The sequence below is a fragment of the Aythya fuligula genome, chromosome 10 (assembly GCF_009819795.1).
Source record: "Aythya fuligula isolate bAytFul2 chromosome 10, bAytFul2.pri, whole genome shotgun sequence".
Classification (NCBI taxonomy): Eukaryota; Metazoa; Chordata; class Aves; order Anseriformes; family Anatidae; genus Aythya; species Aythya fuligula.
Window position 1 is genome coordinate 10731820 of NC_045568.1, and position 19156 is coordinate 10750975.

Genomic DNA, 19156 nt, shown 5'->3' on the forward strand with positions numbered 1-19156 from the left:
ATGCTTACCAAATTCATAGACTTTTTTACATTTGGTCTCCAAGTCATCTATAAGGTCTTGCAGCCGACACTGTTTGGCTAATCTCTTGCAATCATTTACATATTCTACATCAATATCGAGACGACCTGTGAAGAAGAAATGCAGACAGTTTTTTTTAACCCATATCACTTACCTGTAAAAATGGTAAATTCAAGGACTGAAGACTGGATGGCTCAAAAATGCAATAATTAGAGACATCACCTCACCTTTCAGTGTCCAGTTACAACTCATTCCAAGAAGCTAAGATCTGCTAGCCCACCCCCATCTCAGTTTGGCATCTGATTCATATTCCCACTTTCCAGCATCTATCCTAACAGCTCCATTCAAGAAGTCAAAGATGTAACAGGCTTATACAAAAATGCAGCTAGTTCTTTCAGAAAATAAAAAAGAGCAGCACAACAGCGTCATGTATTACTGCCACCACGGACTGTCTGGTTTGGGGTGAGAAAACACTTTAGGCTCATGAACTGTAACCCCAGAATCTTTTAGCATCACTGAAAATGTCGTGAGGAGTATTTCTGAAAATGCTGAACTGGGGAGACAGCCCTGAAGATAAAGTTATTTTCTGGCACCACCTCCTGGCCTGAAATAGCTCAGCACTCAACATGCACACAATGCAACATTTGGCATTTTGACTGACGGTTTATGATCCACTGCTGCTCAGAAAAAAAATATCAGCAAGTAGTCAAAGCATTCAGCACACATTGATCAGGTCTGCCAGACTGAAAATGCCCTATGTGGAAAGCTGGGTTTTCAACAACTATAGAGATTGTTACCCCAGATGATAAATTTACCTTCTCTAAGTTAAAAATACATTCTCCCCATCCAGCCAGCCAATCAGCCAAAGCTGATTTTTTTTTAATTGACTGTATAGTTATTGGCAGGACAACAACTGGCAAAAGGTACAAACAACTTGGAAGAGCCGTGGATTGCTCACATTCTCCCCTTCTGCCAGCAGAAAGGATGTGTTGGCAACTCATGTACCCAAACATGCCTGTCTGCAAGCCTGCGCCACCCAAACTATGCTATGGCAGAGGAACAGACAGCAACCCACCAGCCACGTATACGTGCACTAGACAGTAAATCATTTACCTGTGTACAGATACTGCAGCAGAGCGCCAAAGGCTGCTGGATTAATCTAAAATAAAACACAAGAAAGTTACTGTTAGAATTCCCAGGAATTTAACAAGCTTGAATCTTGCCTGGATACCAACATGATCCTGAACAAGTTGGGAAAAAAAAAAAAAAAAAAAAAACACTCACACAAATGGCAACTCAGACACAGCAATCTGAGTATCTAATTTCTATGTTCCTTGCATAACTGATGCTGCTACTCCACCTGGTTTACACTGCTCTTCAAATGTATCAGCTGACACTAATCCGTGTGCCTATGGGACAGGACCTGACTAATGCAAGTGCTCCAAAGACAGTTATAATGCACACTCTGTAAAATCCCCTCTTTCACTGGTCACAAATATTTCCAAACCCTCTTCTTAATTTGACAGGACAGCTATGTTCTTGTACAAAGAGAAAGGAGAAACATTAAGTAATGTCCTGAGAAACTGGAACTGTGTTTGCCATGAGAGGTTTTGCACAGCCACAATCAAGCAATGGAAACATACGCCAGAGTATTGGTGATTAATGGATGGAATGTACTTAGGGCATGTTTAGTTCTTGCTGTAAAGGCAACAAAAGGGACTCAATTAGTACCAATTATGGAGGTGATGTCTTCACTAGAGACCACCTGTCCACCAGGAATTAGAGCGACTCAACTCACAGAGGAGTTATGACGCAGCTGGCAGATGGTAACAGCTACCTGCTACTGCAATTAATTAAGCTATGTTTGAGCCTGTGACAGAGGGAACAAAGGCAAACTATGCAGCCTTACAGCCCTTTGTTAATCCAATAAGATGCTATTTTATGCATAAAGTGCCTTCGCAAGTCCTTCTCCTTGCCTAGGGTCATTCTGAGCTCCAAGACTTCCACTGTGGAAGCTAACCCTCAGACCATCCTTCCCACTCACTTTTCTCACCCCACTGAAAAAGGAAAAGAAAGGCTGGAAGCACAGCCCTGCTCACCAGTGGATGCTTCAACACTATCATGTTCTTCCCCTTCCACTTGGTCTCAAACATTTCTGCAAAGTAGGCGCTGCGAGCACTGAGAATACAGCGGTGGGCACAGAAGGATTTGCCGTGAACAATGAAAACGATGTCGCTTTGGTAACCCTGCTCCAGCAACCTGTAGGGAACAAAGAGAGGGGAAATCTGCTGCAAAATGAAAAAGGAGAGAATGGAGCAAAGCTAGTGGGAGACACCGGTAACATTAAGCTCCAAATGAACAACAGGTCACAAAGTGCAGGGGGGAAGAGAGTAAGAGAATTTAAAGGCAGACTGCTTTGCCTAGATGCCTTTTATCAAATCAGGCAGTTTTAATGTTTGGTGGTAAAAGTAATTTGAAAAAGTTACAAACTTACCTGAATGTTGTATGATTAATACCTAATTCATGTAAAACGCAGACTGAGGAAGAACTTTCCTGCATCAGGTGAGCCCCTGAACACAGGCAGAGGATTTTAACGAGGGACTAGCTGCCCCCAAACACATCTTTTAAAGGTTAATCCTACTTTTAAACTTTCATATGACAACCAGCATTTGTTCATGATCCAGAGAAGCACATATTTTCATAAAAGAATTACCCCACCACAAGATAAGGTACAACTTTTCTGCTCCCTGGCCACTGTCAGTGTGCATGAGTTAACCATGCACCAAACAGGAAGGGACTTGAGATCACACACCCTTAGAAGAAGGAAGGATGTTACAGGCATGAAACACAGGCGATTACCACATCAGAGATGAAGCCCTGTTTATGTTTGCATGCCCATACCCTCACTCCTGAAAAGGAGAAAAATAAGATTGCTACTTAAAAGATTTTTGGCATCCCTCACCAGTGTTTCCTAACACCCATCACCTCTTGCATTAATATCCTCACAAACATCCCTCACAAATGAGGCAGGAGAAATAAGCACCATGCTCCCTTTAGAGAGCAGGACTGATGCACAGAAAGGCATGGGGGTCATGCAAGCAGATGATATCACAGCAGGGTCCTGAATGCTGATCTCAAGCTCCTGCCACTACATCCCTCCTACTACTGTCTTGTCCAAAATGAAATGGAAACAGTTAGGTGTTAATTTTTTGCCCCCCTACTGTTGCCCTTTGTTTCAATTTTAATGCTAAATCTGTTTGGAATGAGAAGTAGAAAACAGCACATTTTGGTTTTCATGTGTAACCTTGCATTATCTGAGCCACAAACTCATCGGGAAGTGACAGATCACCCTGCGAAACTCTACTTCCACATAAGGCAGAATCTGATTTTAGTTAGACAAATAAGTTTCCTTCCTCCACTCTTTTCTCACAGCTTTAGAAATTAGGACTCTGTAGTAATGGGAAGATTTTCAGATCTTTCCAGGACTTGCTTTCTCTCCAAATCTGAAGATATATATGCTGAAATCTGTGGTTGTCGTTTTTTTTTATTATTATTACTTTTATTTTATTACTTTTTTTAATTAAAAAAAAATATGTTTGTGTAATAATGTAAGAACTTCCGGGGTAGAAAAACAGCACGAGAGAAAGACTGACACTATTCCTCTACTCGTGGAGCAAGTTAGGCTTCTTTTTGAGCTCTAGGCTAAGACTACATGGTGTGACAGGTAACTTTCAGAAACATCTTAAAATTAACACATTTTAATTAAATGTTAATGAACAAAAAGAAAGAGCTCAGCAACCTGCCTGTAAGAGCACCTTAAGAAGCCCAAACTGAGCATCTCAGAGATGAGACACCTATTATCACTGTTGGAAACCTTGGTTGCAGGCTATAGTACTTGAGGTCAGAAACTTAATTTTAGCTGTCATTTATCCTAAATTGCTGATGTGGTTTTGGTGACCTGATTTAGATTTGACAGTCAAGGATGACAGTCTAATGCTTCTGTGTTAGAAAGTCCAACTTTCTGTTGGCTCTGGAACCTGTACCCGAAGGCTATATTTTCAATGCATGTGTACCTGGAAGTCAGCCTTAGGGCGACATAGGAATATGTGCCCCTAGGAAGCTCTACATGCACAGGAATGAGATAAGGTTCTGATCATCTGCCTTGCAAATCGGCCCTTAACAGGGAGCTTGAATATCCAGGTTAACAGCTACGGAAGGATGACAGCGTGCACTGCACACAGAGCTGTCCCATCTGCTTACCGCTGTAGGAAGACATCGTAGTAGTCTCTTTTCATGCACTTCGCTGTGATCTGTTTGTACTCCTTCAGCAGACGTCGGATGGCATCACTCAAAGCTCCATACAAACAACGTTCCCCATCAAAAGTGTTTGCCTCACATTTTGCTCCTGCAAAATGACAACAAGTACATGCTGGAGGGCAGAGCTGTGTCTTTCATGTGTCCCTGAATGGTCACTAAACAAGTACAATTTTCAGCTGATGATCCGTTTCGCTGTGATCTCCTGTGCTGCTGAGCACAATTATGAAAATTAAATTCCCGCTACACGTGCATAACCTAAAGCTGTACTCCCACCACATAATTCCTTTCTGAAGATGTCATGACTCATTTAAATTGACTTTGGTAATAAGTCACTCAGTATGATTCCAGCAATGTTCTGGGGAGAAGAATCTCTCTGTACAAAGAGTACAATCACTTTTTGGACTTTTAACAGGAGGACAAAAGACGCCTCTTTAGACTCTATTACAAATTTGAAGGGCACTTGCATTTTCCTATTTTAGACGTACATGAGTGGCAGATTAAAGTGCACCGAATGCAGGGAGAGAAACAAATATTCCAGATCTCACTCTGCATACTGATTCCTCTGCCAGAATGCAGAGTGCCACCACTGTGTAAGGGAACTTAGGTGCCAAGAACCAAAGGGGCAGACACTGCCTGGATGGCTTGCTTTGCTTTAGTTCAGGTTAGCCAAAGTCCTTGCTTTTCACCTTCAAGTCCTGGGTATGAAGCAAGGCTATCAGAAGACTGCAAAAGCATTTTATATGGACAGTTCTTCAGATGACATACAATTCTTACACCAACATACTCCTAATAGCAATTCACCCTTCTAAAACACCAGTTGTGATTTCAGAAAGTCATGATACCTCATGAGTCATCACAGAAAGCTTCCCTAAAGCCTGAGATTACTGATTAGATGGTTCATTAAACTAGAAGTTTCCACAAGGTACAGTTAGAACATTATATAATCCCTACAGACCAGTAGGGAGCAAGATAACCAGAACAATTTTGCTCACCATTGGCTAGAAGATAGCGTACAAGCTCCTCGTGTCCACAGAGGCAAGCATAATACCTAGCAATAACAAGAGAAAGGAAAATTAGTGATAAAACGGGAAGCAAAATTCAGTGTTTGGGCACACCACAACATGCAGACCTCAGCACTGAGCCATCCGTGATAAGCTTAGAAGATGGCTCCTCATAGAAACAAGGAATTGTTCCTGAATACCAAGTCTGACTCAAACAATAGAATAAACAGGATCTGTTTCCAGCACTCATAGGCACTGCTGTCCTACAAGGAGATCTCAAGGTCCCAAGCCTGGGTTTTGCATCTTCTGTTGCATCACTAGCTGCCAAATCTGCTCCCTCGTTTTAATGGAGTTCATTTCATGGGCACTCAGCAATTCCGCTGAATTCTCCTTGCTCCTTGGTATGTCCATCTGACTGCTGCATGCTAGGACAATGAGGGAACAGCACCCCTAACGTATGTACAGAAAACCCATCCCTTGAAGTCTTGCTTGTGATAGGTTTTGTTTTCCTTTTCCAGCTCAGACAGACCCAACACAAATCTAAACCTTTTCTAACTAATTTGCATGAGGACTTGAAATTGTCCTACAGACTAGGAGAATCCTGCATCCTGCACTGCAGCAGGCAAATGTGACTCTACTTTTACTTTGCAAAGTTATTCTATACTCCAAATATACTGCAGACGTCTAAGTACACTTTGGAATTGGGATGTAGGGAGGAAAAAAGCTCATACAATCCTCAACTCTGAGGATTCTTCACTACCTACTGCATGTTCACAACCTCGCCAGACAGACAGTGATCCCACAGCCACTTTGCATTTTATCAGGTCGCACCTTTACCTGAAAAGACACAGCAGGATACCATAGACTCGGAAGAAAAGCATAGCCAGGCCAAAAACAGACGGCTCAATCCAGGTCATTTGGAAGCACTAACCATGCTTCTGAGCACTAACTCCAGCAAGTGACACTCAGATGGGGAGACAAAGACATATTTATCACAGCACGCGCAGAGGAGAGAAGCAGAAATATGCAGCCAAATCTCTCACAAAGCAGAACCCAAGACATTTTGTAACAGAGCTTCTAGCTGTAATGCAAAGAGAGCAAAAGCCCTCTGAATGCCCTGCCCTCCCACCCAGGCTGTGCTTTAGGTTGCAGGACTCACAGAGGCGTACTGTCCCACTTATCTCGGACATTAATTTCCACATCTCGCTGCTCAAGGAGGTATCTGGAAGAGAAGGGAGAGCACAGTCATAACGTCATGTACTTCTTCACTCAAACACGTTCCTCTCTTTAAAAAGATGGGACTTTGAGTTTGGGTGGTAACGTCCAAACGCATGACAAGATCTTGCATTCAACCTAGGGATCAAGTGACATCAGTCAAAGAACAGCATTCTTCAGGGTGGCTTGACAGCTTCCTTCAATCTTAAGTAGTGAGTAGTGGAAGAGGGTGATCAAATCAACCTCCTGCTGACCCTTAACAAGGCCAGTCACAAAAGAAGAATGAGCACTTCAGCAGTACCTTCTTTTTTTTTTTTTAAATGCTCACAGCCTGGATACTTACTAGTAAGTGGCCAAATTTACAAGAATAAGGCTAAACTTCTACCCTGTTTATGGCTTTTCTTACCATGAGTAACAACAACATCAGTATCACTCCAGACTGCCCTTAATTCCTGTCACTTCCTTGTCCTGCACATTTAGGCTATATCACAGGCTGCCAACTCTTGTCCCTTGGCACTTCTAGAAACCAGCCTTTGCCTTGCACACCAGTTTCTTATGCAGCCTGGTTCTTGCCCCCAACTACAGCCCCAGCTGTCTCTCCTAGCCACATAAGAGAGTTCCCCTCAGCCCTCACAAAGATTCTCAGTTGTTTTCCTCATCCACCACATCAGCTCCCTCTTCCACTCCTTCTGTCTTTCCTTCCTCAAACCTCAGCTTCCTGCAAGTACATCCAAAACCCCAAACAACTCAGATCCTTTCTACTCAGCCTGTTTTGTCTGGCTCCATGCGGCACTCATCTCTGCTTTGACAGCATTCTCAGCCCGATGATCTCTCTGCTATCACTTCTCCGCTGGTTATCTAAAACCTCCGCAAGGTCATGTGCAGGGCCTCTCCTTCTACAGCACGCTGCGATTTAGCGCTTGCAACAAACTAAGCTAACATGAACACACAACTGATAAAACCGCCTCCCAGACCTCACCCACAGAGCTTCTTCTCCTTAGTTAGGAAGCTCCTTGAGACAGAGGGGCTCTGTCTGATTATCGGGGAAGATCCACGCGCTGGAAGGATCTAACAGGAGCAGGGAGGCCGTGAGAGGCAGCGGAGGTGTGCGGGGTCACCCCGTGCCTTCACACCACGGCACCTGGCGGCACCGTGAGCAGGCTGAGGCTGAAATTTAGCCCCCCAGGTTCTCGGGGACACCCCCACAGCCTACATGAGGTGTTTGAGCATCTCCACGAGCACTTTGCACAGACCCAGCTCCCTACCGCTGCACACGCAGCGCCCAGCCGCACAGACAGATCACCGAAGACGAGGGGTTTTCACAAGGACACCCCAGACAGCACCCACACACAACCACCCGACTGAGGAATTTCAAGAAACGAAGCAGACATTACGACAAACCCCAGGGAACAGCAAAAAACCCTGCAACCACCCAAATTTTGGGGCTGTTTACACAGAAAGGAGCTCTCCCTTCCACGCCCCTGCCATCTCCCGGCTGCGGGGCAGCCCCAGCCCGCCCGGGGGCTGAGGGGGGAGCCGGGGACGAGGCGCTGGCAGTGGCTGCAGCCCCCCCTTGTCCCCTCCGTGTCCCCAAAGCTCACCTCACACGGCTCACGTCCCCCTTCTTGCAGCTGGTGAACAGGTCGCTGGTGTCCATGGCCGGGGACAGGCGGCGGGGCGGCGGCGCCGCATTGACCCTGCGGGCGGAGGGAGGGCGGCCGGGTTGGGTCGGATCGGGCTGGGCCGGGCCGGGGAAGGGAGAGCGGGGACCGGAGAAGACCGAGAGGGACCGGAGGGGACGGAAACAGTGCTGGATGTAAACAGGGCGGAGAAAAAAGGGAGGAGAGAGGCCCCGCCGCCGCCCTCCCGCGGCCCGGAGGAGCAACGGCCGGGGCCTGAGGGGCAGCGGGGTGAGGCGGCCCCGGGGTGAGGTGCTGAGGCACGCAGTGAGCGAGGGTTGTGTGAAGGGAATAAAAACACGATTGTGGCGCTCTCAGGGCCAAATATGTGTTTCTAAGCGATCTCCAGCTAGGGCTGGGGTGTTTATGAGGTGGTTATGAGGCTGAAAAAGCACGACAGCAAAGACAGGCAGGGATGAGCCGCGACGAAGTCGCCACGGCTGGTGTGGCTGAAGGGCTGAGCTGCCGCCGACCCCGAAAGGACGGACACGGTGCTGAAACACGGACAGGGCTGTGGGATGCAAAGCCCCAGCACATTGTACTACACAGAACTGTACTATTACAGACCCCCGTCTTGACATCTCAGCAATGTCTGGAAGCAAGCAGCAGCACGGCCAGCCCAGACCACGTCTGCCCCTGTCCCACTGAGGTGGCGAGCGGCTCCGCACCCAGCTGTGCATCCAGCCGCTGCCATCGCCATGTCCCTGGGGCACAGCTCCTCACACCAGCACCCCACTGTGCTCTTGGATGAAACACCTTTCTCTCCAGTCAGAGCCTCTGACTTCTGGCCATGTTTCCTGGGAGGAGAGGGGACAAGTGGAGGAGAAAGGGAGCACACAAAATTGTGACCCTGAGCTGGCTGTCCAGGGCCTCTAGACTGGCGCCTCCATGAAGCATCCCATCTCCTTGATTTGCAGACAGGGACATCCTCACACAAACCATCCCTCACGTGCCTGGTGCCAGCCCCTCTGCTCACAAGCAATTCCAGAAACCTCCCGTGTCCTAGGCAAGTCGCAGCAAACAAATATCCATAGATAAGAGGGGAGGAAAAAAAAAGTTCCGTTTTATTTTTTGTCTCCAACTCCCAGCAGCCACCAGGTGTCAGTGCGGTCAAACGTTTGGCAGATGGGACTACAGTGAAGTCCTAGTAGGTGGAAAAGGGTTTTCCAGGAATTACATTGTCTTCTCTATCTGCTCTGTTGCCTGGCACACCCCTCTGAGCAGTCCAGCTTTGACAGTCTTTGTTACAAAGTTTAACTACATTAAATTGATAGAAAAGTTTCCCGTTACAAGTGATAAAACAAAAGTTTCTCTTCCTTTTCAAATCCTCCCCGTACAGAGCTGGAAATCCAAGCACTGAACAATAAAGTGAAATGGGCTACAGACAGCCTCTCTACAGCACTTCCCAGCCCACAGGTACCAGGAGAAGACCCATCTGCGGGGCTTGCAGGAGAGGACAACAGTGCAATTGACTTAACAAGATCGGCCTAGTGCAAAACAGGATACAGAGAAAAAACAAATGGAAAAGGTATAAAAAGTATCACCAGACTACAAGGAAATTGTATTAGCCAGTAGATTTCCAGAGATAAACTGAGATCATACAGCTAAGTGCACCCAGTCAGAGACATCAGAAGACTGTTCTCACCTTCGTGACAGCCACCCTTAGACACTCTCAAGATACCCCGGAGCACTCCAGATTCAGAAGAGTCCACTACAGTCCCTGGAATACAGTCAGGCTGTAAGAAACCAGAGCAGCAAGCCAGGAGAATTTGCTAGCTCCTTAACAAGCCCAAGTGCCCCCCAGGTGCTTTCTTCAAAGTTTGAAGACATAGACAGGATCAGGAGGTACTGAGCTCAACAAGAAGCATTACTTTATCAGCATGTTGTTGTTTGTCTGAATTAGTAATGCAGAGAGAAAATGAGGCAGCAAAGCGGCTCCTAGCAATGAAGTGCACCAAGAAAGTGTTTTGCAGGTGAGCTAATTCACATCTGATTGGTGGCTGTATCTTTTTAATAGCCACTGGGTTATAAAAACGTATTTAACGAGGATTATTGGACTTAGAAACATTTATACAGTGAAACTGCCTAAAGGCCACAGCCATGCCAGGCCCCGTTATGCTAAGTGCTATACAAACTCAAATTTTAACTCCATGCTTTAAATTTACTCACCTTATCATAACAACTTGCATTTAACCCATGAGCCCCCAGATGCCCTCAACACAGCCACTGAAACTGTGCAGTTTCACTGCACGGACCCATCAAATTCAGCAGGAGCCATCTCCAAGGGGTGGTCAGCGAAGGGACACACGTGTGGACTGTCCCCCCTGCCAGCCACCCACTGCCAGCCGCTGGGACAGGAGAGGGAACTCCTCTGGGCATCTCTGCAACTCTACCAAGATACAAAAGGAGCTGATGGTCACCATCTCCTACACAACGCAGGGAAAGGTAAGGAGGCAGGATAAACACTGAAAATTGGAATGTGGATAGGAAACCAAAGGCTATCTCTTGAATGCGTTATAGACTGCTATCGACCTGGTCCTACTTCGAGGTGGTCTGTGATTCAGTTTGTATGCAAAGCGCTATGCAAAATGAAACAACAGACTCTTTTGTACCTTGACTCTAGGCACTCACATCAGGGATGAGCATGCTAAAAATACGTATATGTACAGGGATAGATTTACAGGCTGCATATCTGGAGTCTTTCTGTACAAAGGTTCCCTTAAATACCAAACGCCAAGCTGCATCTTGCAGTAAGCAAGCAAGCAGCTCACCAAAACAGAGACCAATACTGTTGCCTCTGACCGAAGCAAGTCCCTCAATCCCTCAGTGAGAGAAAAAACAAATGTTCTGGGATTTCAGGCTTGAAAGTAGTTCTGAGTCTTGATTTAGGCAGGGCTCAGAGAACAATTATGCATATTCACGTGCCTTTTATCACACATCTTCAGGGAGCTGGGGCCTCAAAGTTGCCTGAGGCGTGCCTGAGAAATATTCATTGGGGAGCTCTTAGATCTGATTCTCATCTCATCTAAACAGGCTTTTACATTTGTTTGACTGCAGCAATTTTAAAGATGTTACCCTGATTTACACCAATGTGACATTAAACACTTCACACCCCAAGGCAAGATCCTGAAAAGGAAATAAAAGGACCAGGAAATTATCTGAGCTTTCACTTTTCTCCCTGTTAAAAGACTCCCCTAGCCTTTACATTTACCTCAAAAAGATCAACTGAAACCACACTATCCTGGAAAATGGAACAGGAGTAGAAAAGGCCTGCCAATCTAGGACTGAGACTTACACAAGGGATACTTTGCTGCTGATTTCACAGGCTGTTAGGTGAAAGAGGCAGGTAAATGTCCTTATTGAATAACTCTCCAGCCTAAAGCAAGTTTCCAGCTGAGATGCTGCACCATGGCACCAAGTTTTCTGCAATCAGTGAAGCAAGGGTAAAGTGCTCAAACTTTGCAAGCTCAGCTTGGAGCTGTGAAATGGAAAAGGGACAGAGAGAAGCTCTTTGAGGGTGTGAGGAAAAAAGAGATGACAGGAGGATGTTCTTCCCAGATAGAAACATTGGCCCATCCAATTAGCAGCTGAACGCTAGAGTGCTAAAAAACAACCAAACAAAAACACCAAAAAGCTCTTTTCATGTGTGGAATGCAAACTCTGCCCAGGACATCAAACAAACTGTGGCTCTCTCCATCCAGAATGGTGCACGGGTTCTACTGCACCTGCAGGGGCTGGACGCCACCTCAGCTCTACAGATACAAATCCAGATGTAGCAAGGTCAGGATCTGGCTGCCGTAATTCCAGCTGGACTCCCAAAGTGAACTTACTCCCCAGAGCTCCTGGTGGCAGACTTAGCCTCACCTCCTTGTTTCTCAAGCCCAGCCACTTTCGGCCACTACCAGAGAGCTACAGTAAGTGCCTTGAAAGGTGATGAAAGCATTGGTGCTACTGATAGGAACACACACACAGAGACCTACACACCCACCCCTCCCGCTTCCCTCTGTTCGGTGATCCTCCTGGCTCCAAGCCTCAGATGCAGGCTCAGGACTTCCGTCGGGAAAACTTGCCCAAAGACTTGACCAGTCCCAAGCCTTTAAAAAGTTCCTGAGAAGCCACCTGATCCCATGGTCCACCAGTTCAGACAGGAGAGAGACAAGTGTATTTAAGGGGGTGGTTCTCTTCTCCTTCTAAAGATGTGTGTCTTCCTCAAACACATCCACGTCCTCGCTTGCCTGCTTGTTGATGAGGACATCCCAGCTGTCGGGGCCGTTGATGGTGTTCCCACCGTTCACGCTGGGCTTCTTCTCCTGCATTTCTGACTGGCTGTCGCTGGCCACGTCCAGGGTGGGGTTGTCATGGCAGCCGTTCTCAACAAAGCGCAGCTCCTCACCGTGCGACTGCAGAGGAAGAGAGGAACACAAATGGAGACAAGGAAGGACAGGCCCTAGTGATGCTGAAAGGCACAACTGGATCAGGCTACGAGGGTCAGGGGAACTTTGCAGGTCATCCGTGGGAAAAGGTAAATTTACTCCTGGCCTCCTGGGAGACATGAGCACAGCAAGAGCCACAGGTTTGCATCTCTCTTATGCCTAAGTGGGCTTCCTGCTGCTCCAGCAGCGTATCCAGCTACATTCAGAAGGTGCACAAGGAAAACAATCTCTCCCAGTTTTCCAATCCCCTCCATCCCAAGGAATGAGTCCAGCCACCTTCCCCACCCACCCAGCGCTCACCATGTTCTTCATCTTGGGCAGACGTCTCTGCCAGCAGTTGTATATGAGCCCCAGCACGATGATGATGGCACAGATGGACCCGATGATCACCAGTACCACGAAGAGCTTTCCATAATCGCTGCGTGTCTGGTTGGGGTGTGACTGACAGCTTGTGGTGGTCGAGTAGTTCTGGATGCCAATCTGGAAGGAAGGAAGGGGCACACTGAAACCCCTGGCCCGCAATCAGGTGGGATCCTGTTCAGACTTTCCAGGTCCTAAGTACAGGACCGTCACTGTGGGCAGAGGAACTAAAAGCCAGGGTTAGGGAGCCAGGATGTTCGCTGTCTTGCACAGTGAGAAGGAACACGACCGAATTTAACACCACCATCCTTGGGAGCTGACAAATCCGTAAATGACAGTAGGCACAACCCTGCCTTGGCTGCCTGCACAAGGCTCACACAAACGTGTGAGACAGGAGGCTTTCATGGCAGAAACCACCGAAGTTTCAGAGTTCCCTTGGGGTTGTCATCAAAGCCCAACACCATTCCCTGTGACTTGGTGCTCTCCAGACAGGTTACACATCAATTCAGTAACAAGTATGATGGGGGTAAGAAAATATCCTCCCGCCTCTTCCCAAGCTTGTGCTAGCACAAGGTGAAGGCAGGGAGCAGCGTTTCATTATTGATGGAGCTGGAGAGCGAGAGGCAGGCGGTGGGGCTACTGTGGTAGGATGCATGCTTATGCAGGAGCGCTGTTGTACATAGAAGTCAAACCTTACACCAACAGGAATCTTCTTTCTGGACAGTTCTAGGTGTTGATACTTCAGTCACACTATTTCTACAGGGCTGGCTTTTAGCACTGTCCCTGGTGTAAGCCAATCAATACCGCACTGCGCACTTAATTTGCTTTGTCTAACTGCACCAGTTTGTTAGGTCAGGGAAAAACCTGGGAGCAGACATCCAGCAAGGTGGTGGCCCATTTCTGCTGCTAAAGTCAGCAGAATTACTCCAGGAATGTTAAAAAGGAGAATCAGTGCCTAAGGGGCAAACTCAGAGATCACAGGACTGTTTTGTTCTCATCTCTGCCCTCTTCCAAGCTGCCTATGGGTAAAAGTGAATATGTGAGGGCTACAGGCAGCTGGCAGTAGAATCTGGCATCCATTGCCTGCCCTTGTGGAGACAGTTCTTGTCTTCATCCTAAGAAGTGAAATGCAGAGCCTGGGATTGCAGGAAGACTGTGCATGTGTCCCATCTAGTAAATGGACCCCTCCCACCTTCTCCAGCAAAGACTGAGCAACTGGGAGCAGCCAGCACGTGTAAATCAGCTGTAGGGTGAGCAGGGCTGAATCTGGGGCTCTGCAGCACCCACAGGCAAGAGTGTGGAAAGTATGAGACCAAGTATCCCAACAAAATGAATTTATGAAAAGCAGCTTCAAAACTAAGCCAGAAAAGCAGAGAGGGGATAACCCACAGCTACTCTCTCCCTGGGAGCAGACATTTGATGATCTGGCAACTACCAGAGAGGGCAGAAGGGAGTTTGCCAAGAGTCTGACTCATCTGTGCGCCTGCTGTGGGTTCAGCATTCGGTTAGACTGAGATGTGCTCCCAGTTTGCAAGGTGCTTATTTTAATTGTATAGCCAGTCTTGAAGGGTAGATGCAGGCAGACAGGCTCTCACCTCAGCTAAGCTCCTCTTAACGTCTCCCAGTGCCATGAGAACATCTTTTGTAGGGATGACACCTGCAAAGAAGGAAAGGGAGAGATCAGTGCTGCTTTTTCAGCTCACGTTAACTCGGTTAAGATGTACTCAAAATCCCCAACAGGATGAAGGAAGAGGAACACACATTTTTATTCGTTGGTACTTTATGTTAGGAGATCAAAAGAATGCAAGGACCATAACTGAAGATACCTCCAAATGCTTCTTAAGGAAGGAAAAAAAAAAAAACAGGCATGAACTGATACTGGAGGCACCTAGGTACCCTTCTGACAGCCACAGAAGCTCTCAGGATCTGCGTCTGCTCTGTGAGCAGCAACATCCGAAGAGTCGTGGAGGCAGGGACCTGTGCTGCCCAGTCCAGCCACCCTGCTCTGATCCTGAGCTGCAGCACTTAGGATGATCCCACAGAGCCCCGTGCTCACCTACTGCATCCTTCAGCAGGTGCGTTTTGCTCGGCAGGGCACCCTGGCGAGGCTGCATCCCTGACACAACAGCAGAGGCTGCAGGAGGTGTGCTGGAACAGCTTCAGGGAACAGCTTTTGCCAGGGAGTTGCCAGCCCACACTGAGCCAGCCCCTCCTGGGACCCTCCTTCCCCAACAGTTCCTGGGTTGTTCTCCAAGCCAGGCGAGCATGAGCAGCCAGGGAGGATTTAGAGGCTGAGGGCCATTTCTACATTCACTTGCAAAGCAGTAAAAAGAGGGACTGAACAAAAGCACAACTCTTCAAAGCAGAAAATACTTTGGTTCCTGAGGTTTCTAAACGCAGGGATATCTCCCAGGTTGGCTGTGCTGCTGTTCAGACTTCTTTTTTTTCCTCCAGGAAGGGGGATGTCCACTCTTACAGCATGAAGGCTTTATTTCAGAAGAGCAAATGCTTACCTAAGCCTTTTCATTGGCACATGGTCCAGCCTAAGGGCTTGGGAGAGATGTAATAATTTAAGGCATCGATACAGAAAATATCTTTTAAACATTAGCTCTACATTCCTACTACTACAGGGCATTATAGAATACTGCTTTTTTTTTATGTTGGCCATAATGTCAACGTTAGAGGCCTGTAGAACAGAGCAGAAGCAGTACAGGAGAAGCATGCTCCTACCAGAAGGGGATGAAGGTGTTAAAATTCCCCAGCTCAATTCACCTCTCATCGTCAGTTTGAGTTTCTCTGGGGATAAGTTACGAAGTGACCTAAGAGCAGGCTGCCGTGCCCTGCCAGGGCAGAGGCCTGCTCATGGAAGACAGTGCAGAAGCACGGGGAGGAAGCTGATGTGTGAAGGCAATCCAGAGCGGGAGTGAAGCAGGAAGCAAAGTGCAGAAGAGAGCTTGGTGCAAGCAGTGAAGGACAAGCCAGAAGGAAGATGTGAAGAAAAAGGGTCTTAAGTCCTCAGAGCCCACTCTATCCCTCAAGTCCATTTAATGCTTGGGATTGGAGGGATTGAAGGGGATGGGAGAGCAAAAGCTCCACTTAGGGGATTTGAGAGCCCCCTAAAAACAACCCCCATGACAGGAAGACTCCTCCTCCCCGCACTTACCCTGTTCCCCCGCCAGTGTCATTAGCAAGTGCTTTTCGTTCTCATTGGGCTTGCTCAGGGAGATCAGCCAGCGGTCCTGCAGTCCATCCGTCTGCCTGGAGAAGGCGTCCTCCACCAGCGCCAACAGCTGGGGACCCCTCTCCAGCCGAAACTCCTCCTGCCACAGGAAAGGGACCTTGGTGAGCACACAGTGGGAACAGGGCAGGTGTAGCACCGCAGGGCTGATGTGTCTGTATGGCAAAACCCCTGCACCCCAAAGCCAGCAATGCTAAACCTGGTGCAATGCTCCCCCTCACAGCTCTCAGGACACACCAACCAACCCTCCTGCTGGGCTCCTGCGGCTGCCGGACACCCCACACCACGCCAAATCCCACACACAGGGACTGTGAAGCACCACCACCACCACCACGTAAGGCAGGAATCAGCCGGGCTTCTCCCCACTGCCAGCGCCGGTCAGCGGGCGCAGCTCAGCCTGCCATGCTCCAGCCATCCCTCGGCGGGCTCCTTTGCTGCTTTTCCCACTCGTGTGTTTCTATTCTTATCTCCAGTTGCCATGTCAACCCGAAGGCCGCGCAGATGATTAATAAAATGGAGAGCTCTCGTTGCCACGGCAATGCGAAGCGCTCAGGGCAGGCACAGGCCTGTGCCGAAAATGGCCTAATTGGAAGAGACACCGCTGGCTGGGGCCTGGCTCCAGGAGCAAAGGGACAACGGGGGTGAGATTTCTCCTCACGGGGAAAGCAGAGGTTGCAGAGCACTGATGGATTTTCCTCTGAATGCACGTGAGCCACGTGGCGGTCACCTCCCAGCGTCAGGTCAGATCCTGCAGTCCTCTCCCGGGCACAATCCCCAGGAATACTGAGTGGGAGATGTGCCAAGAGGGACTGAAACGACTGCCTTGCCCCTCAGGAAGATGGAAATTCCCATTGGGAAGTCAAGCTGCCAGCTGCAACCTGCAATACAGGCATCGACCCTGCAGCAGGTGAGAGCCTGGGGCTATGGAGAACACTGAAGCTCACAGTGTGACTGCAAGGGGCTGGCACCCTCCCTGTCCCTCGGCTTCTCAGTGGGACTCAGCACTGCACCAGATCAGGCATCAAAACAGAGGAAATACCTGAGGAATCCCCTCGTGCTAATTTCAGATACAGCACTTGCAGTGCAAATTCTGCCCCACAGCCCCAGAAATCCAAACAGTGCAGGCCTTGGACACAGAAACCAGAAAACAAAAGGGGGAGGCAGAGGACAGGTGAACTGCCCCAAGTGAGCACATTGCCATGGGTAGGAAACAAACTGTGCCAGCAGTGGTGGAGAGGAGGAGGCTTGATTCCAGTTTCAGCCATGCAAAGTGGTAATGGGAGACAGGGAATGAAGCAATGTTCATGTTAAATACAGATTCTAAGGGACACTTGTCAACATAAAGGGGAAAAAAGTACAAATGACCCATTGGGAAATATTTTTTGAAATATGAAATCAAGTAGAAAAACAGTTCAGGCCTGCCTGTCCCAGGGCACTTCCTTCTTTCAGCATGACAGAACTGAGGATCCACCAGTAAAGGCACAGTTTTGTCAAGGGACATCTCCACGCCTGCTTTTCAGCTCTCGCCCTTCCACTGGTTTAAACAACACAAGACCACAACAAGGAAGCTACCACGTTTTGCAAAATTAATAAGCACTTCAACTCCACAGAGATGGTAGAAAGAGGAATGGTGGATGTGGAGGAAAAAGGACTGGTTTTCAGAGTTGAAATTCCGAACTGCAACAGAAACACTTAGGGCTCTCCAAAGGGCAAACCTGTCTGCCTGAAGTCAGGAGGAATGAGGCTTGACTTTTAATCCACCTGTACAGCAGGCAGCATGCTTTGTGCTGCAAATCACCTGCTTGCACTGCCCCCAGAATTTTCACCCTGAGCCCTAAAAAGACACACCACAAGCTCACCACTAGTGGAAATAGGTCAGTGCAGGAGGGTCACCCTGCAGTAACAAAACCACTCCCCTCGGCAGGAGCTGCAACAAGCAGGAGTGCAGACGCACAAGGACAGAGCGGGGCTCCCTGATGAAATATTTTGGTCTCAGGCTGTCAGGCTCGTAATCATTTCTGAGAATTATGAAAGGCACCTTGACCCCAGGCCTTTCACAACTGGTTTTAAAGTGCCTGCTAAAAGGCCCGGCAGAGGTGAATGAGCCCTTTTACCAGACATCCACAAGGGGCTCTGGGCTCGTGAATTAATGGCAGCTTTACGGGGCTGGATGGACAGGCAGTGGATTAGCAGAGCATGTCTAGTTAACAGTCCCAGATAACACACAAGATAACGGGGTGGGAACAAGAGGCACTTAGGGAAGATTTAGAGACAGCTGCTTGATACTGAACCATTCACACTGCAAGTGGGGAATCCTTTTTCCTCTGAGCCATCAGAGGAATGTTCCTATATCCTGGAAGGAAAAGAAGAAAAAGGAAGACAGGGAGGAAGGGTCACACCTCAACCCTGCCACACTGCCTGTAAGTAAGAGGTGCAAAGTTAGAAGCTCTCATGTCTCCTGACAGACCAGGTGAACACGCACAAACTGGCAGCCAGGACTTAGTCAAAATCCAATCTGGAACTGACACGGTCTAGACTGAGTGAAATCCACCCACTCTTTCCCCATTTGGAGAACGGGAATATTTCTGTTCTTCTCTCCACAGCCTCTGTAGGGATTTTGAGAATTAGTGCTTTTAAAATGTTTTGTAGTGAAAGCACACAGCAGGAGCTGCGCCTGCCTCCACACCTCTCAGCACCGTTCCTCCCATGCCAGCAAGTCTCCGCGGACTGACTTACACAGTCAATGTTATCCGACATATTCAGGATGATGTAGTTTTTCCCCGCAAGGTTGCTCCAGTCTTTGCAGATCACCTGGAAAGACAAGACGTAAAGACAGCTGGGTTTGCATAGCGAATGCAGCTCTTCTGCTGAAAGCACGGGGTACACACGGGGCTG

General features: G+C 48.1%; 2 protein-coding genes across 2 annotated transcripts in view; both read right to left on the bottom strand.

The window, feature by feature from the left end:
• Positions 1-8367, bottom strand: part of ABTB1 (ankyrin repeat and BTB domain containing 1) — a 28617-nt gene extending 20250 nt beyond the window's left edge. The window contains exons 1-7 of the mRNA XM_032193991.1: positions 8153-8367; positions 6496-6558; positions 5328-5383; positions 4279-4423; positions 2118-2277; positions 1132-1177; positions 9-125 (exon numbers count right to left, since the gene is read on the bottom strand). Coding sequence (XP_032049882.1) covers positions 9-125; positions 1132-1177; positions 2118-2277; positions 4279-4423; positions 5328-5383; positions 6496-6558; positions 8153-8208 — 643 coding nt within the window. The 5' untranslated portion in view covers positions 8209-8367. The remainder of the gene's footprint in view (positions 1-8; positions 126-1131; positions 1178-2117; positions 2278-4278; positions 4424-5327; positions 5384-6495; positions 6559-8152) is intronic.
• Positions 8368-9268: 901 nt separating this feature from the next.
• PODXL2 (podocalyxin like 2) overlaps positions 9269-19156 on the bottom strand; it is a 28857-nt gene continuing 18969 nt past the window's right edge. Inside the window, exons 4-8 of the mRNA XM_032194004.1 lie at positions 18998-19072; positions 16187-16343; positions 14619-14680; positions 12964-13143; positions 9269-12630 (exon numbers count right to left, since the gene is read on the bottom strand). Of these exons, the coding sequence (XP_032049895.1) occupies positions 12421-12630; positions 12964-13143; positions 14619-14680; positions 16187-16343; positions 18998-19072 (684 nt within the window). The 3' untranslated portion in view covers positions 9269-12420. The remainder of the gene's footprint in view (positions 12631-12963; positions 13144-14618; positions 14681-16186; positions 16344-18997; positions 19073-19156) is intronic.